The 24,900-nt window shown below is 40.1% G+C and overlaps 1 protein-coding gene across 1 annotated transcript; it reads left to right on the top strand.

The window, feature by feature from the left end:
- Positions 1 to 800: 800 nt before the first annotated feature.
- Positions 801 to 24,895, top strand: LOC117303964 (N6-adenosine-methyltransferase non-catalytic subunit-like). The gene is made up of 10 exons (XM_033788433.1): positions 801 to 930; positions 8,423 to 8,538; positions 10,385 to 10,475; positions 12,883 to 12,954; positions 17,128 to 17,215; positions 18,193 to 18,283; positions 18,652 to 18,793; positions 20,086 to 20,292; positions 23,307 to 23,517; positions 24,534 to 24,895. The coding sequence occupies exons 1-10, from the start codon at positions 865 to 867 to the stop codon at positions 24,893 to 24,895; spliced, it is 1,446 nt and encodes a 481-aa protein (XP_033644324.1). The 5' UTR covers positions 801 to 864.
- Positions 24,896 to 24,900: the final 5 nt, after the last annotated feature.

The raw sequence follows: 24,900 nt of genomic DNA on the forward strand, positions 1-24,900 counted from the left end.
TTCCTCATACGGTTTGTTGACCTGGTTTTTGTTGACCATCACAGATTATTTATCTACTTCCCCTCTGAAGACTTGTACGAATGTTATGAAATAGAATTTAAAAATGATATGAATGAATGAAATATAATTCATTCTATGAATAATAATGAAGTACAAGTCGAAGAGGGTCCCGCCCGCTGCTGGGTTTTGAACCCTCCCAATACTGTTTGGTCAAAAAACTGTATGACCTCAGAAAAGATGGCTCAGGACTTGTGTCTGGGCCTTTATATACGGGCATCGCCCCATGGACTTTATTTGAATAACAATACAACCTTTGAATGTATTGTGTGATCCGCATGCCATCACGTAGGAAGGAATGCAATCCCTCTGAAGACTTGTACTTCATTATTATTCATAGAATTACAATTATATTTCATTCATTCATTATAATTTTTAAAGTATGGGAGTTTATAATGGCCCTTTTCTAAACCACGGCTTCGGCTTTGGGTTCGGCTTGAGGCTCCGTTCTCGCGTAAAACCATACGCAAAAATTGTCAAAACAATCGGCGGGGCCAAGCTGGCCTGAGCCGAATCAAAGCCTTGTCGTTTTGTGCATAGCTCGTTTGTGCACCATGTGAGGAGGTTATTTAGCAGCACCCTCTTGAGGGCGCTTCTTGTCCCTGGCTCTGCCGCCGGCACGCGACTAGACTACTCCCAGACGTCTCAATCGATATCAAGCGCAAGTAATACAAAATATACAAAGGTGACCAGTCTTTTCCACATATCCAGTCTTTTCTTCGTTTTCTTTGGTCATTCAACATCGTGAACGAGACTTGGACAGAAGAAATTGCGGTTTGCTCTCACAATTCTTCCAGCTTTTTAAACATGTCTGACAGATTAAAAGCCCTGAAGGAGAGGTCGAAACAGCGAAGGGCTTTGCTCGCGCAAACGGTAAATATATTGAGATATTATAAGAGATGTGAGCTAGATTAGAAAAACCATAAACAAATAGGATAACTTTCCGTAGGGTCCTACTAAAAGCCGACAACTCGCCGACAACGCCGACAACAAGCCCAGAGCGCCGACAACTCGCCGCCAACAAGTTTTAATTACCTCGAAAATTGCCAATATACCATAGATGTATTAGAACTATATGTGCTCTGTAATATAAACATAAATTTAATGGAAAAACTTCACGAAAAGTGTGAATTTTTAACCAGAAAAAAAACTGAACGTTCACGGAAAACGGTCGGACGCCATCTTGGCTTAAAATCGTGTTCGGACCAGTCCATTATGATGCGGGTGAGTCTGTTTGTTTTGTTTGTTTGTTTATTAGACAATCTCCACAGAATTCTATAAAATACAACAATTGGACAAAAACAGATAAAAAATACAAGGGAAAAGACATTTGAATCTGAGGAATTGTCGAGGATAACACAAAAAAGCTAAAATAAGCTTATTTCCATTGCTTGAGTCAGACTTAGCAATAGAGGGCGGGCGTCATGTTTATAGACCGTTTTCCGTGAAAGTGAAGTTTTGTTCTGGTTTAAAAATACACACTTTTCGTGAAGTTTTTCCATTAAATTTATGTTTGTATTACAAGACACACATAGTTCTAAAATATATGTGGTTTATTTGCCATTTTTGAGGTATTTAAAACTTGTTGGCGGCGCTCTGTACCCAAGTCAACTCGTACTTCTAGAAACTATAAGGCTCCCCTGTGAGCCTTATAGGGGTCTCATATTTAGGGCCTCCTTAACGCTATACGTTTTTCAAATCAGCGTTGATGGGTGAAAGTTTTACGACCGTTAGCCAGCCAGAACTGAAGTTTCCTTAGCCCTGGTAGGACGTCAGTCAGGGAAAAGTTTCCGTATGGCGCCACCACTTTTTCAATCGAAATAAAATAATATAGTATCTACAATGTAATTTACCTGATTGATACATCCCTTTTTGTAAAAATGAGTGAAAAAGTGGTGGCGCCATACGGAAAGTTATCCTCAGTCAGCACTGCACTGACGTCCTGGGTATAAAGGTTCTTTACAATGCGAACACAATTTTGACTACAATTTTCTTTACTTTTTACCTGATTTGAGAAGCTTAAATTCCGTTCATAATAGTGTCCCTTACTATATTCTCGATGAGTTCACAGCTAACAAATATATCCATGGAAGAAATTATATCCGAAAATATGTTGAAGTTTTGCACTGGCGATGTTGATCATCGTGTACTACTTGATAGTGTGAGCCCAAGTGCGCATGGCTTTGAGTACAGTGCATTATCTTGCCGCTATTCGCAGTCAAAACAGGATAGGTGCCGTTAACTCGCCTTCAACTCCTCCAATATACATTTTAAAATCCAGGAGGCATAAAATATTCCAGCTCAAATAGAATTTTCATAAATTTGCAGTTGAATTTCGGTTACAAATATCAAGTTTTTGTTCGTGTAAAAAAACAATTCTAAGCGTGCAGCAAAATCGTCTGCCGCTGTTTTTTTTTTCACAGTGCTTCTTGTATATGTGCGGACAACAGAGGGCGCTGTCCTGCGCCCGTGTATTTTTTTTCTTGGGACGGTTAGCATGCGCTAATTTGTGCTAAAAAGTGGCCTCATTTGTCCTAGAAAAAAAATACGCTTCCGGCTCATGAAGTCTTGGCACAAGACGTCAATGCTTGGTATCGCATAGTTCTGAGCTTTGTATGAATTGCTCACCAACTATTATCCATCTGCTTAGTGTTTGTTGACAGCAATTTGGCTTCAAATAGTAGGCCGCCAGTGATCAGTGCAAGAAAGTGTTTACACGGAAGTTAATGCCAACGTGGGATCGGAACACGCTAATTTTAATTTTCTTTTCACAAAATATTACCACCAAAGGAGAAAATTCAACAATTTTAAATAATGCGAACTTTGTGTTCCAACTACAAGGAATATGTGAGTAAAAGTTCAGACTCCCGAGTTAGGTAGAAATATTTTAAACAGATTTTTGAATTTTTTTTGCAATGGTACGGGACCTTTATACCCTGGACTAAGCTTGGGCGATATCGATTTATTTTATTCACGATATATCGCCGACAATATATCGCGATATTCGATATAATCGCGATTAATTAAATTTGACGTCATCAGTCTTCAAACTCCAAGTGAAAGTTGTAGAAGAGACAGTCATAGCATAAGAGAGGTGTTCTAATGACCTATTGTTCTGGTTTTACTCCAAATCTATGGGGTGCAAGATGTCTCAGCTAGCAAATACATCGCGATATTTAATCGATATCGCGATATGTCGATATTTGGATTAAAACCAAGTCCATCCGATATCGAAATCGTTTCCAAATTAATATCGCGGTATTCGATAATATCGTGATATCGCCCAAGCTTACCCTGGACTCCGTCGCATTGCCTGCAACGGAGGAGTCCAACCTGGGCTAAAGTTTGCTGTGTACTGTACACCTAAAGCTTTCCCCACCTTACTCAATAAACATTCATAATGCTTGTATTTCCTTTTTGTTGAGTGAAATTAAAAAACATCGTCAAAAAATACAATTTTCTGCTCGGTACTCACTGTTGTTTTCCTGCCGCATCGCACGTTTTTGACTTCTCAATAATGCTCAACGCTTACACCAGCCTACTCGCCGAACCGCCTAGCCACGACCGTGCGCTGTTTGTTTACAATATAATACCCGCCATTCACGCACAAAGGGTCCACGCACTGCCAGACGGGTTTGTAATACCCCTCTCACACAATGGTTTAGTTCGACTCGGCCGCGGCTCGGCAGTTCGACGATCTACATGTACATGTAGTAGGCTGCACAATGGAAATACAAGCATTATGAATGTATTGAGTAGGGTGGGGAAAGCTTTAGGTGTACAGTACACAGGAAACTTCAGTTCTGGCTGGGTAACGGTCATAAAACTTTCACTCATCAACGCTGATTTGAAAAACGTATAACGTTAAGGAGGCCCTAAATATGAGACTCCTATAAAGATTTTACAAAATGCACCTGGTGTGAAAAGGCAACAATATTTGGAGTGTCCATGTTCCCTTGTAAAATCTTGACCAACATTGCTACATTTTGTCGGAGGTCCGGACCTAGGACAAAATCTTACACTAGCGGAAGTTTTTACCAAGGACAGGGGCTACATCATCTTGTGACAGGAACCCTTGTTTATTGAACGACGTCCTTGGTGAAAATGCCCATACAGAGCAATGCTCATCATATCATTCTCATGTCGCACAAGGGTTGTTAGTTTTTTAACTTTGCAGCGTGAAAAGGGCTTAAGATTATGAAAAAGACCCACAGGAACCAGTGTAGTGCATTGCTGGGCTATGACTAAGCTAATAAATAAACCTGAAACAACTATCAATACAAATAGAGGACCAGATTTAGACTACATGTATTGAGTCACACTGATTGCAAAAGTGTACATGTACTGTAAGGATACTCAGCACCATGTGGTTTGTGCATCGTGTTTTCAATTGATTGTACGTGTTTTCTGAAACAAACGACAGCAATTCCGGTCCCGATCACGGCAAAATTAAATCTAGCAAGTATCTAGAATTGTCAAACTTACTAGTTTAAAAGCTTTAGTAAAAAGTTTCTTTGGGATTTTGCCACTGAACCCTCATTCAGCTCTGATACTTCACGACGGCAATGACGGCAATTGCCGTCGTTTCCCCTACCGATTGCCGCAATGCCCTTCAAAAACCCAATTTTTCACGGCAATGTTTGCCGTGCCCTTTTCTCATCATTGCCGCCGTGCCCTTCCTCACGAAAAACAAATTATATTCAACGATGTCCAAGTTCGAAAATAGGCCAAAAAGTCCCGATGTCTGTGTTAATTTTACGCAAAGAAATAGAACCAAATTGCACGCACGTAATGCACAACAGCAGATTTCAGGCCCGCTAGTCGTCAGCGAAAAAATTACAAGAAACATTGAACGCTAGAGGGCGTTTCAGAACAGTGCGATAGCGTGAGATTAAACGCCCTCTATTGATTAAATTACGCGAACCACCAACACACACCTTGAGACGAAGACTCGACGTGTCTGCGCATGTGGTTTTCCCCAAAAATTGCATGCTTAGTACATGTAATGTACATCATGTACAGCATAGTCGTCGCGCACCGCATGCATTCATTCTGTCAACATCGTGTCAAAATGGAGCAGTTACGTTGGAATTTTATAATAATAAATAATAATAAGACTTGTAATGCACACATATCCACCCTGCTGGGTGTTCAAGGTGCAGTAAAACCAAAAACAAAACAAAAACAAAACACAACACAAAGAAAAACAGACACAACAAAATTAGTCATTGAAAACCAGTGACATAAGATAAGTTTTGAGAAGAGACTTGAATTTTGCGGTACAAACACAAGATCGAGGGTTAAGTGGTAGAGAGTTCCAGATGCGTGGCGCGGCTGAAGAAAAAGACCTGTCACCCCATGAGTGTCGAGACTTGGGTTCAATGAGGAGAAGCATGGAACTTGATCGAAGATTCCTTGATGGAGTGTAAACTTGAAGCAGTTCAGAAATATAGTGGGGAGCCTTGCCATTTAGAGCTTTGTGGACAATGAGCATCAGCTTGAAGATGATTCGTTGAGAGATAGGGAGCCAGTTAGTTGTTTCAGAATGGGGGTGATAGAACAGGATTTTCTAGACAGTGTCACAATGCGGGCAGCAGTATTTTGGAGCCGTTGAAGTCGGGAAATCTGGTTGTTAGGAAGACTGTAGAGAAGAGCATTGCCGTTGTCAAGACGAGAAGTAACAAATGCGTAAATGACCTTTTCAGTGGCACTTTTGTCCAAGTACTTGCGAATCTTACCTATATTCCTGATGTGATATGATGATAAACGAACAATATTGTTGATGTGTGGCTGAAGTGTCATCGATGAATCAGAAATAACCCCCAAGTTCCGAGCTTTCAGCGAGGGAGCTATCCGAGCATCACCGATGGAGATGTATGGCACTGAAACCTTAGTTAACTGTTGGCGTGACCCAAATAAAAGGAACTCTGTCTTATCATCATTTAACTTCAGGAAGTTTTGTTGTGTCCAACGTCGAATCTCGTGGATGCATTTCTCAAGTCTTGCAATAGATGCATTGGCATTTTCTTGAGAAGATTTAAACGTGATGTATAGCTGAGTGTCGTCTGCGTACACATGGTAATTCAGATTAAATTTAAGGATGATGTCACGAATCGGTAAAGTGTACAGCGTAAACCACTGCGGGCCGAGTACCGACCCCTGTGGCACAGAGTAGTTCAAAACAACAGGGTCGGATATCGCAGTGCCAATACATACATGCTGAGTTCTATTGTGGAGATACGATTTGCACCATGCTAGGGCTGTGTCCTCTATGCCAAGGTGATTCTGGAGCCGAGAGAGAAGGATGTTATGATCAACAGTGTCAAAAGCAGCACTCAAGTCTAGCAGGACTAGTGCTGTAAGGTTACCATTGTCCATAGAAGAGAGAATATCGTTGCTCACACGGACTAGTGCAGCCTCGGTCCCATGGAAAGGCTTGTATGCTGACTGGAACACGTCGGACAGGTTGAAAGTATGAATGTGATCAGAAATACGTGATGACACTACTCGTTCGATGACTTTTCCAAGATATTTTAAGTTTGCAACTTGTCTGTAGTTTTTGAATATCTCCTTGTCCAGGTTTGGTTTCTTGATGAGCGGCCTGATGTAGGAAACTTTGAGGCTATCGGGGAAACAACGGGAACTGAGAGATTCGTTTACAAGCTTAGTGATGTAGGGTACAAATATATCAATGTTTTGCTTTATCACGGATGTTGATACTGGATCCAGCTCACAGGATTTTGAAGGAGATTTCATAATAACCCTTTGAATCTCAGCAACAGTGGCAGGCTCAAACACAGATAGTCTACACTCTGCTTGAAGATGTGGCAATGTCTGCGGCACGTTGAAAGGGACTGATGAAAATGATGAGCGGATGTCTGAAATCTTGGTGACAAAGAATTTCTGGAACTCAATAGCTAAGTCCTGGTTATTGTTGGTGGATGGAAGGACAGGGGTTTTGGGTTTGAGCAATAACTTACCAATTATCTTAAAGAGCTTTTAGCGTCTCTACGAAAAACTACAGAACGTGCGTGACCAATAGCAGGATTCCGTATGAACATAAATATTTGTTTATTGTGTTTATTTTGTCGAGTTATATGAATGCTTTCTTTTTCAGTGACAGTGGGTTAGTTAGTGCATGATCATGGGTATATGAAGCAATCGTCGATTGAAATGGAAAAATCTGAGTTGTTTTTTTTGTTTTTTTAAATTGCCGTTGTGCCCTTCTTAACTTTTTATGATTGCCGTGATGCCCTTTGAAATTTTTGAAAATTGCCTTGGTGCCCTAAATTTTTACAAAAAGTCAAGGCAAAACTGCCTTGCCCCTTAAAAGCTGAAGTATCAGGGCTGCTCATTAATATGTGAAAAGGAATAATTGTTTGACTCGCCCGGCGGGCTAGTGATTAAGGGTTTTCACTCGCCCGCCGCTATTTTCACTTGCATTTGGCGACTGGGCGACCGCTAATATGTTTTATAGATTCTCAAGGTCGGGTTTCTATTCACCTCTAACACAAACCTTTTCCATAAAATGAATAGTTATCGAGATAGTTGACCTTAAAGATTGCTAATTACCACCTAATAAAAATATGCAAATTAGGTCACTTCTGGCTTGAAACTCTTGTCCGATGTTTGGATATGTCATCAATAACCACCCAATAAACAAGAATCAACAATAAAACAAACTTTTGCAGTTTGTGTGACTCAACATGAAAAAAAATGTCTAAATCTGGTGCTCTAAAAGGAATATGCAACTCCAATAAACAATGCATGTGATGCAAAGATTAATATTAGGATTGGCTGAAGAACATTTCCCACAGATGCAATTAACTGTAAAATGGAATCTAATGCCATGAAAGACAAAGAAATAATGAATATAGAGTCAAACCATGGAAATCTACCTCTATGTTAAAATCAAAAGGGAATTAAACAATTTAACAGAGAAAACAAAACAATACAGTTTCACCTGTCACATAATATAATGGCTGAACGACTTTGAGCCAGGTATGACAGTACAAAACTGTGATCTAATGATTTGGGATGTTATATAGATGAATTAATTTGAATCTGAGAAGCATTTCTGACAGTTACATCTCTCAGATTATGGATAATACTCTTCTTGAGTGGACATACATGTAATTACAGATTTCCGGCGATACATGTACATGTATGTATCTCGAAAATGCAACCACCTTTTGAAATGAAATTTTCACTGGTTAGTTGTATTGTTTATATTTCTATTATAAAGAATGAAAATTATCAAGTAAATCCAATTACCAAAGGTTTACATGGTTTCCCATAAAGAAATTAATTTCATCAATGTTATGATTTATGCATTTGACTCAAGTTCATTGTTGTTGTGCTCTAGCTGAATGTTACGGATGGGGATCAGCTTGGGAGTGTTCTTAGCAGTAAGGAGGAGCTAGAACACAGAGCTGCTCATTCCTCACCCAAAGAAACACATACAAGTACCAGCTCCATAAGGTCAGTTGAGAAACCCTCACTCAGATTCTTAAAGGCAGTGGACACTATTGGTAATTACTCAAAATAATTATTAGCAAGAAAACCTTACTTGGTAACAAGCGATGGTGAGAGGTTGATAGTATAAAACATTATGTGAAACTGCTCCCTCTGAAGTACTGTAGTTTTCAAGAAAAAAGTATGATGAAAAGACTGGTCTTTGGCACTTACCAATAGTGTCCAGTGTATAGCCCAGGACATTCCTACATTATATGTATTTTTCATCGCTGGTGAAAACCCTGTGTTGACATGTGTTAGTCCACATAGTGTTTTAAAACCATGCCTTATTCTTTCAGTAGGGTAAAGCATTTTAAAAATCATTTCACTTTGAAATGGTGTGGTTATAAAAAAGATATAAACTGCTCACAAAAAGTAAGGAAACTTTTTTCAATCCAGTATATTTGTTATTGTTTAATACTCTCTTTGTATATGGTATATATCATTGTAAAGCTGAAATGATACCACAGTTGCAATGATTACATGTTGCTGGACTTGACCATGTTAATGAGAATGAGACAAAGTCACAAATCAAATGTGCCAAAATTTGCATTTTTGTGTTACTGTATGCACAATCAAATTGACACTGTAATTCAAACAAGCAAGACAACTTAATCTGATCAACTGATCTTAATCCACTTTATTGAAACAAGAAGTTTGGTATAGAGCAAGACAACTTACTGATCTTAATACACTTTATTGAGCCAAAAAGTTCATTAACAAGTGGGTGATCCGAAGGCGTTGATGACAGTCTGGCACCTTCTTCTCATGCTGCACACAAGTCTTGTGATGCGCTGATGATGAGGGATGGCGTTCCATTCTTTATTAAGGAACCTGGGTAGGTCAGCCACAGTTTATGTGTTGGTGGTTCTGGCGCGGACAGCAAGGCCAAGCTGGTCCCATAGAGGTTCCATGGGATTCAGGTCTGGACTGTTAGCAGGCCAATCCATCCGGTGCACCCCAACATTTTTCAGGTAGTCAGTCACCAGTCGGGCTCGATGGGGGCGAGTGTTGTCATCTTGAAAGATGGCATTTGGTACAAGAGTCTGCAAGTATGGGACTGCATTCGGCTGTAGAATATCGTCTTGCAAATACCCATCAAACAAGGTGTTTTTCATGAGATGAGGGTTAATTATGTCCGATGAGCCCACTGGTGCAAATATATTTGTGTAAACCATTAATGGTTCTGAAAAGCTTGATCGGTTCGATTATTGAACATTACCTATTTACCATTCACAGACACAGTAATTTTGGCACATTTGATTTGTGACTTTGCCTCATTGTTATTCATGTAGCCAAGTTCAGCAACATGTAATCTTTGCAAATGTGGTATCATTTTAAAGAGGAATAGTTCAGCTTTGCATTGATATGTACCATATACAAAGAGAGTATTAAATAATAACAAATATACTGGATTAAAAAAAGTTTCCTTACTTTTTGTGAGCAGTTTAGATCAGTGTTATCCCCCAAACTTTGAATTTGATAAGTAAAATCTCTCAGGTATGTATTCCAATTAGGTATTATTATTTCTGGGTGGACCTAACCATTCAGGAATTCAGCAATATTTTGGAACTGCTTAGGTTATTACTTATATTATTACAGGTTTATTATTAAAAACATCTGCTTGATGCAGTCCACAGACTTACTTAAAATACAGATTTTAGTTTCAGTTTTTACAGGTTAGTTTTGTTGTAAATCTCTTGATTTGTATATCGAAATAAAACAATTAAAAACTTCCCAAATCTTAAGGTGTACTCTCCCTTTAATAACCAGCTGGATTAACAGTTTGATTATTTCCTGTTGAATATTTCAGCTCAGCAACCACTACCAGTATCCCACCTAAACGTCACATCGTAGATGACCCATCCAAAGCACTCAGTACAGCAAAGCGGACACCCATCAAGGTGAGTCATGAACAATCAGTCAATCAGTCAGTCAATTAATCAATCATTCAATCTCAGTCAATCAGTCAATCAACCAATCAATCAGTCAATCAGCCAATCAGCCAATCAATCAGTCAATGTAACTTTTTAGTTTCTATGTTTTTGTAAATTCTGTATATTTTGTGTATGAATAAAGTGTTTGCTTTGAAAAGTAAAAAAAAGTAAATCAATCAGCCAATCAACCAATCAATCAATCAATCAATCAATCAATCAGCCAATCAACCAACCAATCAATCAATCAATCAATCAATCAATCAATCAATCAATCAATCAATCAATCAATCATGTACAATGTTTTTTGTGCTTGGTTTCCTTCGCAATTTATATTTTGATTTTACCCTTTTGGTTTTATGGTATGTGTTTTAAGCAATGTGTACTCAGTACGTAGTGGATACTCAGTATGCAGTTTATCCTCAGTACCCAATGTATACTCAGTACTTTGGCGAGTTTTGTAAAAACAATCCAAAGGCAAATCACTCTGTTGGTGTTCAACCCTGATGTTTTGTAGTCAGTGGACGCTAGACAGACATGCCAACTAGTACGTTTTTCCCGTATTTCGTACGGGTTTTTGTAAACAATACAGGTATACGGATTTTGCAAAAAAAATACTGTTTTGAGCATCGCCACCGCAAAAATACAATTCTATCCCAGTTGGCCGTCGTGCCCTTTTTTAACTCAAGTTCAATATTTTTTTATTGACACAAATAAGTTTTCGGCCGACTACTTACGGCCGATAATGATTATCCAGTGAACTCTATTATTCCACGGGGGTAGTCCGTATTCAACTTTCTTTCACCACAGCGCAACGGAGATTCCCTCGCATCCATCATTGCACGCACGCTAGTAGCACAAACCTGCATTGCATACTACACGCCAGTTTATCTGACGTCCCGATTTCACAGGGAACCCGTCTAACACAATTCATTGAACAACAGAGGGCGCTGTTGTCAAATGCCCTTATATGGTATCGGTCGTTTTGTGAACGGACGAATCGAGTTTGCAAAAGAATTTTTTGCCAAAATAAAGACACAAAAGATATAGAGCGCCTGAAGCGAGATTTTTATAAGATAAATTTAAGAACTATGCCCCTAAATACAACAAACGAAACTGTTTGGGATGATTTTTTTTTTGTCTTCTTCATTGAAATTAAATTGGTTTTGTTTTGTACTTGTCTTCTTTTGACAAAGAAAATGATATTTAATTAATTGACAAGGGTTTCTATATGAAATAGGATATGATTAATCAATGTCTTTAAGATATGATTTATCAATATCTTTTTTTCATACAAAACCTGTTCCATTGGGTTAACCACCGGTAGGGAAACCTCTGCCCAATTTGTAAATTTTTTATATGTTATTTTATTTTTTTATTTTTTTTATTTTTTTTATTTTTTTTAATTTTTTTGTTTTAATTAACTGGTTTAATTAGGCTGTTTGATAACTTAATGGCCTTCACACCTTCTCTATTTTGCCTGTCTCGGGGCTTAAAACTACGTTTACGCGTGTTTAAAAATAAATACAGGTTTTTGATCCAAAATACAGGTTTTGGGGTTTCAGAATACAGTTTTGTGATCCCAGAGGTTGGCATGTCTGGCTAGAGGGTGCTGCAACGACTTTATTGGTTTTGCATGGAGATATAATATAGTTTGTTTTACCCTGACACCAATGTGTACAGAGCACTATATACTCGGTACTTTCCAGAGTTTGATGAAAAGATCAACAGGCAAATCACTGGGTGGGATTAGAACCCATGACCTCTGCATTGCTAGAACAGATGTCAATACTAGTTTTAGTTTAATAAGCTAGCCTGGAGGCTAGAAGCAGTTTGTATCCTACGTTGTTCGCAATTTAATAATTAAAATAGGCATAAAAGTGCTACACTGTGCAAGTTCCTCTTTATTTATAAAATTTTGTCGGGTATCTCTCGAATAACTATAATGTGCATAACATTCATCTACATATTATCATTAACCCAAACCCCGATTAGAAAAAATATTATTTCAGTGTTGCTGCCCTAACCTCTTCATCTATAAATCCATAAAACATCAAAGCTTGACACCATAGCAGGTTCAAAAAATTCTAACATACAATTCATCAATTTCAAAATGCCTTGAAAGAAAAGCTGGGACTTATTTCACCAAAAGTCCACACAAATCCATCAAATTTATCAAGCGGGCAACCAGCTAAACCAGTTTAAATGCTCAGCGTCCTTCTGAGAGTCACTTGAAATGGTTTGGCTGCATGCGCTTGAAAATCAAAATTGTTGTTTTAAAGAAGGGTCATTGTCTGTGGTTAACTAATGCTGATTTATTGGCAACAATTATTCAGAAAGATTTTTATGCAATGAATCCTTTTGCTTCAACTTATAGGAGAGTCAAGATGATGATGAAGATGACAGCCTCGTTGAGAAAGTCTACAAAGATTCTAGTACATTCCTCAAGGTAGGCCCATTTAAAAAGCCCTGATGAATAACCACATTTGACGATGACTAGAGTAAGCTTGTCGAAATGCCGAGCTGTTAAGATCACCGGATTCAAGCTCTGGTGTTTGATCAGCACAGTGTGCGTTCGAATCACAGTCGTGACACTTGCTACGTAAAATTGGAGAGGTAGTGCTCTCTGCTCTACTGGCCAGGCTTGGGACTGATGATACCCAAGCCTACATCCGTATGTACTGTAAAAGGGGTAACCCTGTTTTAGCCCTACTAGTCAGGCCTTGTGTGTCTGACGACTTGCATTAGAACGAAAATTAAAAAAATTAAGAACTCACTTCGGGTTAGTGAAGTTAGGATGGGTTATTATTATTATTATGATTTTTAAAACTTTTTATGTCTGCATTGGTAGCTGTAAATCGATGTGTCACTCTCTTGTGCAAACCGCAGCAAACCGTACAATATATTTCTGGTTTGTATGTTCTTTGCAGCAAACCGTACAATATATTTCTGGTTTGTATGTTCTTTGCAGCAAACTGTACAATATATTTCTGGAGTTGTGAGTTGGCCGTCGTTGTTGTGAGTTGTCCGTCGGAGTTGTGAGTTGGGCCGTCGTAGTTGTGAGTTGTCCGTCGGAGTTGTGAGTTGGCCGTCGTAGTTGTGAGTTGTCCGTCGGAGTTGTGAGTTGTCCGTCGGAGTTGTGAGTTGGCAGTCGTAGTTGTGAGTTGTCCGTCGGAGTTGTGAGTTGGTCCGTCGTAGTTGTGAGTTGTCCGTCGGAGTTGTGAGTTGGCCGTCGTAGTTGTGAGTTGTCCGTCGGAGTTGTGAGTTGGGCCGTCGTAGTTGTGAGTTGTCCGTCGGAGTTGTGAGTTGTCCGTCGGAGTTGTGAGTTGGCCGTCGTAGTTGTGAGTTGTCCGTCGGAGTTGTGAGTTGGGCCGTCGGAGTTGTGAGTTGGCCGTCGTAGTTGTGAGTTGGCCGTCGTAGTTGTGAGTTGGCCGTCGTAGTTGTGAGTTGGCCGTCGTAGTTGTGAGTTGGCCGTCGTAGTTGTGAGTTGTCCGTCGGAGTTGTGAGTTGTGCCGTCGTAGTTGTGAGTTGGCCGTCGGAGTTGTGAGTTGGCCGTCTGGTTGTGAGTTGTGCCGTCGTAGTTGTGAGTTGGCCGTCGGAGTTGTGAGTTGGCCGTCGTAGTTGTGAGTTGTCCGTCGGAGTTGTGAGTTGGCCGTCGTAGTTGTGAGTTGTCCGTCGGAGTTGTGAGTTGGCCGTCGTAGTTGTGAGTTGGCCGTCGGAGTTGTGAGTTGGCCGTCGTACTTGTGAGTTGTGCCGTCGTAGTTGTGAGTTGGCCGTCGGAGTTGTGAGTTGGCCGTCGTAGTTGTGAGTTGTCCGTCAGAGTTGTGAGTTGGCCGTCGTAGTTGTGAGTTGGCCGTCGGAGTTGTGAGTTAGCCATCGTAGTTGTGAGTTATTTGACATTCTATCATTTTTTGTTAATAGTGAAAACGCCCATTCCTATTTTCATTTATTTTATAACATCGTAGAGAACACGTTTTTTAAAGATACCTTACAGTTTAGGCCGGTTCGCAGGAATTAAAGATGATGGTTAGCCCGTATTCCTCAACAAAATGAAAGAACAAAATATTTACATATTTTTAACGCCAGGAACTGTAGGTAGAACGATTTTTATCCAGACCATTTCATTCTGATTGGTTGAGCTCCGGTCAATCAGGAGAATGTGCAACTTACTGAATATTCATGACTGTTCGTTTCGCGCACACTGCGAAATTGTCAGCTATAATGTGTCACTTTGTGTACAGAAGTACATACTATTCAAGCACCAGACTGCTGCCCAATGTCAATTATTGAAATTGACGTCATAATACAGGAAAATGAAAAGGCTGATCCAGCTATTCACTGTATTTTGTAATCTTTGAAGTATATATAAAGTAAGTGGCAACAACTCTATATCCTGGGATAATTGCAATTTAACATATTTTGGCCTTCAGATCATCTAAAAATCTGGCAATGCATCTGTAAATTGCTACTAGTTTCCCGGGGGATCCATAAGAAGTATAGTTTTTGTTTTTGTTTGAACAGCAAATAAACCCACCAAGGATACAAGTCAATAAAACAAACTCAAGGCATCGTCAGATTTATGTCTATAATTTGTTATTTGGAAGCACAGCTTGCATACACACAGGTCACAGCTCGGGTATCAGGAAAATTTGCATAGTTCCGTTGGCTTATGCGTTCATGCGTTCATATTTCCGTTTACAACAAACAACATATAAATTATTTCAAGTTAACCAATTAAAACACTATTCATCCATACCTAGTCAATCCAACTTACATAACACTTTCAAATACTAAAGTTTTAGTATGTGTTTGTATTTGTTTGTTTGTTTGTTGGGGTGTTTGTTTGTTAACCTGTTCGTTGAGTGAAATTGTTTGTCCTTTTGTCTCTTGGTTGGACTGACACACCTCTTGGTGACAGTGCAGGCACTATTGTCAGTCCTGGCAAACCTGTAGTGTTGATGTCTTTCTGTTGTCCTCAGTCGTGTAGTACTTTTTTCTTTCTTTTTTTTTCTTTTACTGCCTGCCATCCTTTTTATATATCTTGATGTATCCCCCTTGTTACTGTTTTCCAATACAGATGTATGTTTTTATATAATTAATGTTTTAAAGAGTTGTTTCCTTTTCGTATAAATTTTTGTAATTTTTTGTATTTTATGTGAATTGCCAAATAATAATAATAATAATAAATAATAATAAAGGATGATTTGACCATCTTTGGACTAATTTAATGATAGGCATACACTTTAAATTTTATTTAATTTTTATTTAATGTTAAATTGCTATCGGGGTGTAAAAACATATAACGCTTTCATGGTGCCTTGAACGAAAAAGAATTTAGTGAAAGATTAATGCTAGTTCGTTATAAGGCCCGCATCCTACCTGCAGTTATTAAAGAATATGTTACAATTCATAAACAACATTTCGAAGGGGCGTAGATAAATATAAAATATCAGATCTGCAACTGACAACATAGTGCTGTGCGAACAAAACATAGGCCTAATTTCCCAATAAAAGCATCGAACACATGGGTCCATCCATTTCATGTAGGCATAGGCAAGCAAAAGCGACAACTCAAAAGGATTTTGCCTTCTCGGTGACGAATCGATGGATTCAGCAAGGTATAATTCATCACAATCGGAACTCAATCACATGTGTAGAAGAACCCTGAAGTAGACATACGCCACCTATTGGCCATTGCAGTTTAGTAAACAAAATAAAAAGTCCGACGGCCAACTCACAGCTCCGACGGCCCATCAACTCACAACTCCAACGGCTCTACTCACAACTACGACGGACAACCCACAACTCCGACGGACAACTCACAACTACGACGGACAACCCACAACTCCGACGGACAACCCACAACTCCGACGGACATTTCACAACTCCGACGGCCCAACTCACAACTACGACGGACAACCCACAACTACGACGCACAACTCACAACTCCGACGGCCCAACTCACAACTCCGACGGACAACTCACAACTATGACGGACAACCCACAACTCTGACGGACAACTCACAACTACGACGGACAACTCACAACTCCGACGGCCAAACTCACAACTACGACGCACAACTCACAACTCCGACGGCCCAACTCACAACTACGACGCACAACCCACAACTCCGACGGCCCAACTCACAACTACGACGCACAACTCACAACTCCGATGGCCCAACTCACAACTACGACGCACAACTCACAACTCCGACGGGCCAACTCACAACTACGACGCACAACTCACAACTCCGACGGCCCAACTCACAACTCCGACGGACAACTCACAACTCCGACGCCCCAACTCACACTTCCGACGGACAACTCACAACTCCGACGGACAACTCACAACTACGACGGCCCAACTCACAACTCCGACGCCCCAACTCACAACTCCGACGGACAACTCACAACTACGACGTAGGCTGTCCTCTATGGAACACCATACTTTGCAGCAAACCGTATAATATATTTCTGGTTTGTATGTTTTTTGCAGCAAACCGTACAATATATTTCTGGTTTGTATGTTCTTTGCTGCAAACCGTACAATGTATTTCTGGTTTGTATGTTCTTTGCAGCAAACCGTATAATGTAGTTCTGGTTTGTATGTTCTTTGCAGGGAACACAGAGTGCTAACCCTCACAATGACTACTGTCAACATTTTGTCGACACAGGTCAACGACCCCAGAACTTTATTCGTGATGTGGGTAAGTTTAAATACTCGGCAACATTCAAATCCTCAATACTTCACTGCGGTACATATGAAACTATAGTATGAAATGCATACACACCATTACTTTTTTTGATGCAGAGTATTTTTTTCTTCACCACCTAAACTGAAAATACCTGCATTGATCTTGTAAGTTTTACCATTCCTGTTGATCATGATGGTTCCCATAGCTTTATTACATGCACATTTGATTACATTCATGATCCACATGAATGGAAACCATTGCAAGGTCAATAATAGACTCAAATTTTCCTTGGTTTGGGTATATTTTCCACCTAAATTTTCCACCTAAATAAGTCCTAAATTTGTTTGCACTGGAACTGCTGTCTTTTCATTTTGTTTCTTTCTCAGTGTGTTTAAATGATTTTTTTAAATTTTTGTCCTAAACTGAATAAAAGTTTTTGTTAACTGAATAAAAAGTGTAGGGTTGCACCGTGAAGTTATAGTAAGTTTGGTAACCGGAAACAGAACCCTTTTTTAAAGGCCTTTCTCACCAGGTTGACTTACAAGGGTGTATGTACTTTTTGTAGGACAAAAAAACACAATGTCCGTAGATTTACACTAAACTTATATTACACAGTTTGAAGATAACGATAGTAGAAAGCTTCCCTGAAAATATTACGTCCGGCTGAGGTGCTGTAGTTTTTGGGTAATGAGTAAAACAATGTAAAGAAAAGCATTTACAAACGTATTGTCATTACATTGTTTTACTCACTTCTCAAAAACTACAGCACCTCAGTTAGTAATATTTGAAGGGAAGCTTTCCACTATCATTATCTTCAAACCGTGTAAGTTTAATGTAAATCTATGGACATTTTGAAAAAGTTCACAAATCCAGGTTATCACACATTACAATGTTTGGAAAAAAAAAGATCAGTTCCAATGATTTATTTTTATGCTTTGTAATTGACAAGATTATTGTTTACTGAGTATTGTGTGTTTGTCTCTACCCAGGGCTTGCTGACAGGTTTGAGGAATACCCAAAGCTGAAGGAATTGATCCATCTAAAGGATGAGTTAATTACCCAAACAAACTCACCTCCAATGTAAGTGCAATCTAGTGTTAAGAACACAGTACACTACAATCGTATACTTATCAAACAATGCAGACTCTATTTATCTTTTAATGGCACTAGACACAGGACGGTTGTGAAGACCAGTATTCACACTTGGTTTATCCCAACATAAAATAACAAATCTGTGAACATTGAGGCCTGCCTTAAGACCTTTATCATGGTGCAGCCATCTTGAATTTCTCCCATTGATATCAATGTTACCAAACCGAGGCTGGAAGAACAAAATAGTCTCGTTCCTCTTTTCAAAATTATTTATAGCATTCATTGTGGTTTATGATAAAGGTGATATGCATGATAAAGGTCTATATTATACATAACCGTCTGTTTCTATTTTGTAGGTACCTCCATTGTGACCTTGAGACCTATGACCTCGGGGAGTTGAACCATAAGTTTGATGTCATACTAGTAGATCCACCCCTCGAGGAATACCGCCACAGACCTGCAGTTATGACCAACCAGAAGTTCTGGAGTTGGGATGAGGTGAAGATTATCTCCAGTCATTTCTAGCTAGCATAATGATTGCAGCCGCCTGCAGCCACCTGAAGGTGCCTGAAGGTGCCTGCAGTCGCCTGAAGGTGCCTGCAGCCGTCTGAAGGTGCCTGAAGGTGCCTGCATCCGCCTGAAGGTGCCTGCAGCCACCTGAATGTGCCTGCAGTCGCCTGAAAGTGCCTGCAGCCGTCTGAAGGTGCCTGAAGGTGCCTGCAGCCGCCTGCAGCCGCCTGAAGGTGCCTGCAGCCGCCTGAAGGTGCCTGCAGCCGCCTGAAGGTGCCTGCAGCCGCCTGAAGGTGCCTGCAGCCGCCTGAAGGTGCCTGCAGTCGCCTGAAGGTGCCTGCAGTCGCCTGAAGGTGCCTGCAGCCGCCTGAAGGTGCCTGCAGCCGCCTGAAGGTGCCTGCAGCCGCCTGAAGGTGCCTGCAGCCGCCTGAAGGTGCCTGCAGCCGCCTGAAGGTGCCTGCAGCCGCCCTGCCTGTTATATATACTTCACATGCCTTGCATAACCGTCCTGCCTGTAGTCCGATTTATACTTCTTGTGAATGCGTATGCGATACGATTTTCGACTTCGTAGGGCTATTTTTGCAGTTCATTACAAATCAACTTATATGCGAATTATTTGTTGCGACTTTGCAAATAAAACTAATTTCTTGTTTGACTTTCATCGCTCAGTGAGCGTTTTATTAATTTTGTTTTGTTTAATCGAGGTCAAGCAAAATGTGTTTTTCACCATTTTCTCGTGACCCAGATGGCCGATCGATCTCAAACTTCTAAAGGTTTGTCAGTTCATGTATATGGTGGATTACTTAAAGCCATTGCAATGCATTGGACACTTTCGGTAAACAGTAGAGCCAAAGGCCCACACTTCGTGTATCACCACTTACATATAAAATAACAACCCTGTGAAAATTTAGGCTCAATCGGTCATCGGAGTCGGGAGAAAATAACGGTGAACCCACCCTTGTCTCCGCACGTTTTGCTGTGTCATCACTTGTGTTTAAAATAAATCTGTAATTCTGGAATTTATAATTGTTTTCATGTTTTCTTAAAAAGTAAAAGCATTTCATGGAATAATATTTCAAGAGAAGTCTTTCACCATTACATTTGTACCTTTTTAAACCCTGTAAGTTATTTGTAAATCTGTGAACTTTTTCCAAATTGTCCAATGGCTTTAAAGTGCTTGCACTGCCAACAACTTATTTGTTAGCATGAAACATTCCTGTAATGTTCCTTTGATTGTATTGAGACATTGATTGTAAATAAATTTCTCTGACTCATTGTAGATTATGCGTCTTGAGATTCCCGCTGTAGCAGCCCATCGATCCTTCATCTTCCTATGGGTTGGTACATTAGAAGGTCTAGATAAGGGACGACAGTGCTTAGCTGAATGGGGCTTCAGGAGATGTGAAGATATCTGTTGGATCAAGACTAATGCTAAGAATCCAGGAAGTGTTGGTCTGGAACCCAATGCCATCCTACAAAGAACCAAGGTTAGAACAGGAACTGTTAATCAGGGTAACATGTAAATATTGCAGCTTTAACGGCAGTGGACAGGTAATTACTCAAAATAATTATTAGCATAAAACCTTACTTGGTAACGAGCAATGGAGAGCCGTTGGTAGTATAAAACACTCTGAGAAACAGCTCCCTCTTTGTAACATAGTTTGGTTAGAAAGAAGTAGTATTCCATGAATTTGAATTTGAGACCTCAAAATAAGATTTTTGGGGTCTCGAAATCAAGCATCTGAAAGCACACAACTTTGTGTGACAAGTGTGTTTTTTCTTTCATAATTATCTCGCAACTTGGACGACCAATTGAGCTAAATTTTCATAGGTTTGTTTTATGCATATGTTGAGATACACCAAGTGAGAAGATTGGTCTTTGACAACTACCAATAGTGTCCAGTGTCTTTACAGTCCCTATAAAGCTGTCTATTGGAATTCTTTCAAATAAACTCAATAACCGTTATTCATACCATAAAGGCATAGCTGAGAGTACATCGGCGCTTTTCAGAGCCAACATTCCTATACAAGAGATTTGTATCCTTGGTTTTACCTGCTAGTCAACTATTTATAGTTGCTTCTTAATTTCTGCACCATTATTGCTCTGTCCTCGGTTGGGACGTTAATGCCTTAGGTCCCGTTTGTTGTGTATTACATGTAAAACAATCCGGTTGCACTGATCTAAGAAAGGGGGATTACCATAGTAATTCAGGCAGTGGCTAACCTTACCGTAATTTTCGGATTATAAACCGCGCGGAGTATAAACCGCACTTCCTCAAAATATACAAAAAAATATTTAATGTCGGCGTATATGCCGCGCGGAGTATAAACCGCGACCAAAAAAAAACAAAACATGAAAACAAACTAACCTAAAACACGGAAGTGAAGTACGCAAACCTGCCGCGTTACGGGTGATTTTTTTATTTCACACTATCAGTCCTGAATTATCCTTTGTTTCCATCAACAACCCTTTTCCAGAATTTGAATTTATATTTTGATGATCGGTTGTGTTGACCATGTTTTGTGAACTTCTTTGGCAACAAATCTCCGTGAATCAAAGATCGGTCGACAACGCACACCTAGAAATAGTTGAACTTTGCCCTGCATCGCATCGCCCTCTGTTGACAAAAGTTGTTCACGTTTGATTAGACTTGGCCACAATCCGCGAAGTGTGGGTCAGACGTTCAGGCTATGTGTTGTACAATAGGGAGCCGATCCGTCCGAAGTCTAGCCAAGATTTTATGAATGGAACTACCACCGGCCAATCATCAAACGGCCAATCACAGCATGCGCACAAAGGGGCCGTGCTTGTTTGCGGTCCTCTTTGTGGCGATGTGCAGTGACGGACGGGTGGCACATCAGTCAGTCTTGTATAGTTGCCACAATGCGCGAGTTGCGTCGTAATTAAAGTTGAAATGTATTTAAGTTTACACTATTGATCGTAATTGAAAAGATCTATTATAGGATAGCAATCTTTTTGCAATCTTTTTTGCGTGAGGAGCTAGCCGCTCTGTTTTGCAGCGACAGCGAAGACAGCGACTTCGAGGGTTTCAATTTGTAAGAAACCAGATAGATCAAGACATCCAACAAAACCAACAGTTCTTTTCAGAGCTACCACTACTTCCAAAAAGAGATAACCGTGCAAAGTGAAATAATAAAATATTAAAAACAAAGTGGATTACCTGGCCCCTGAACAAAGAAAAATCCCCTTATTTAATAAACACAACCCCTGTTGAATCCCGATAAATTGTAAAGTTACAAAAAAATACCTTTGATTAATAAACCAAATCCGTTCGAAGCCATTTATTAAAAAACAAAAAGAGAGAACCTAAAAATATTAATAGTAATAGTATAAGCGGTATAGCATGCCCGATTATTCTGGCATCCATTTAAATCCCCAATTCATTACAATTAATAAAAACCCTTTATTTAAAACCCAACAAGATTTAGCATTAAAAGAACCCTTTATTTAAAATCACGCCCAATATTGTGAGACCAGTAATAAATAAGAAACTCTGCCCTTCAGAGAGTTTACACAAGTGCCGCTTCATGTTCAAGGTTAATGGACTCAACAATGAGGGCGGTTTGAACACGTTTTGTTTGATCCCAGGCGCTGCATAGTTCTTTGTGTACGTTCATTCACCATTCTGATGTTGTGGTTGAGCTGAAGAAACCGCTGGCTGTCACGAGTGTAGCCTGGAAGTCTGACGTCAGTATGTAGAGATCGTAAGATAAATAGACAGGGGACCAGTCTATTTCGCTCTCACACGAGTGCAGCCTGAATGTCTGACGTCAGTATGTAGAGATCGTAAGATAAATAGACAGGGGACCAGTCTATTTCGCTCTCACACGAGTGCAGCCTGAATGTCTGACGTCAGCATATATATATTGCTAGGATAAATAGACGGGGACCAGTCTAGTCTGAGTTTCGCTGAGCGAGGGGGCGCGGATGGCGGTTGATTAACGTTTTACAAAGGAAACACGGAATACAAATGGGGTGGGATTTTCAACAGGACTTTGTCATCACACAGGCATGTTTTGCAGGTTTTTGTTCTCGTTTCTTAAAAAAAAATAATATTTAGAATGTTTTACATACGATCTTTCTTTTTAAAAATGCCGTTTTTTCTCTTAAATATTTATACGTCGGCCTACAAGCCGCCCGGAGAATAAACTGCAGGGGTTCAAAAAAATGTCAAAATCAACATGTAAACCGCGGTTTATAATCCGAAAATTACGGTATATAAAAAAAATATGCCCCTGGAAAATCTGAATTTTTTATTAAATACGTAGCCTGAAAAGTCTATTAAAGCCTACACCATATGTGCATGTAGGTCTGCCCTAGTACACAATAAAATCGTCCTCCTTTTTTCTGAAAGCCAAATACCATTCCTGCATTTGACTCCTCGGTTGTACAAAACACTATGGACCCCATCACATCGTGCAACAGTTGTGTTATATTGACTGGGCACACAATAACCCTATTTCTTATATCAATAACCAGGAGCACTGCTTGATGGGTATCAAAGGAACCGTCCGACGCTCAACAGATGGAGATTTCATCCACGCTAACATTGATCTGGACGTCATCATCACTGAACATCCTGAGACTGGATCTCTAGATAAACCAGAAGAGATATTTCATATCATTCAACATTTCTGTCTGGGTCGTAGGAGGCTGCATGTCTTTGGATCAGACAGTACCATCAGACCTGGTAAGCAAAAATAGCCCTTAAAAATAATAATAGTATCAAAGTCTTACAATAGCGCTCGTATCTACCAAACAAGGTACTCAAAGCGCTGAGTATATACAAACTTTCAGAAAGGTTATTGAAGTGATGAATTCTGAGACACAATTATGTAGCACTGTATAAGGGGTCACAAGGTGCTACGGCGCATTCAGCAGCCACAGCCAGGAACACTGGTGCGAACCCTTTCTCTTTTCGATAAGTGCACTTTTACATGCACTGCACAACACATGGGACCAACGGCTTTACGTCGCATCCAAAGGACGAAGCAATGGTTAAGTGTCTTGCTTAACCCCACAAGTGTCACGGTTGGGGATTCGAACCCACACTCTGCTGATCAGAACATCAGAGTTTGAATTCGGTGCTCTTAACTGCTCAGCCATGACACTTCCACCCTTGTCTTTTATATGATTTGAGGCATTGCATGGTGAGGTATCAATATATATTTGGTTTGCAGTAACACCATGTGTGTATCTACTTGCCAGGTAGAGTTCGTTCTTTAGAGAACTGTCTTGCTATATATATTCTACTACCACGGAGGAGATTTATCAGATTTTTTAGGGAACCTTCTCAGTTCTGAAATGAACTTCTACCTGGTCGGAAAGTAAAGACAATCAGCTGGTACTACATGTACTATTTAAGCTTATAGGATTGTTATTAAGTGCACTAGAATACTAAAGCAGACAACTTGTGCGACAAGGGTGTTTTTCTTCCATTACTCTCCCGCAACTTTAAAGACCAATTGAGTCAAAATGTTGACAGGTTTGTTATTTTATGCATATGTTAAGATACACCAAGTGAGATTACTGATTTTTTTTTTACAATTACCAATAGTGTCCAGTGCTTGTAAAAGCATCAAGTTGATGTATTTAAAAATGTACATAAAAAGGTAAGTTTATTATTTCCACTTAAGGTTTTGGAATGGAGCTCTACGCCAGTTCTGACTTTTTTAAAGTCAAGTATGGTTATTTTTACATGTCTAGGGTGGCTGACCATTGGTCCAAAGATCACAAACAGCAACTTCACCACGGAAACCTACGAAGGATACTTCAACAAATCACAGACAGACTTCCTTACCGGCTGCACAGAAGAGATTGAACGGCTCCGCCCTAAATCACCGCCCCCAAAGATCAAAGGAGGAGGGGGGCCAGGAGGTGGTAACTATGGGGGTAGAGGGGGAGCAGGGGGTCGTGGTGGCCAAGGTAGGGGTGGACAGGGAGGTAGGGGAGGCCCAGGTGGGTCTCAAGGAGGTTGGCAAGGGGGTGGAAGGGGAGGGTTTAGTGGAAGAGGAAGAGGCGGCGGACCGGGGAAGGGAAGGGGATTCCAAGGGAGGGGTGGTTTTTAACAATC

The sequence above is a fragment of the Asterias rubens genome, chromosome 20, assembly GCF_902459465.1.
Source record: "Asterias rubens chromosome 20, eAstRub1.3, whole genome shotgun sequence".
NCBI classification, from domain to species: domain Eukaryota; kingdom Metazoa; phylum Echinodermata; class Asteroidea; order Forcipulatida; family Asteriidae; genus Asterias; species Asterias rubens.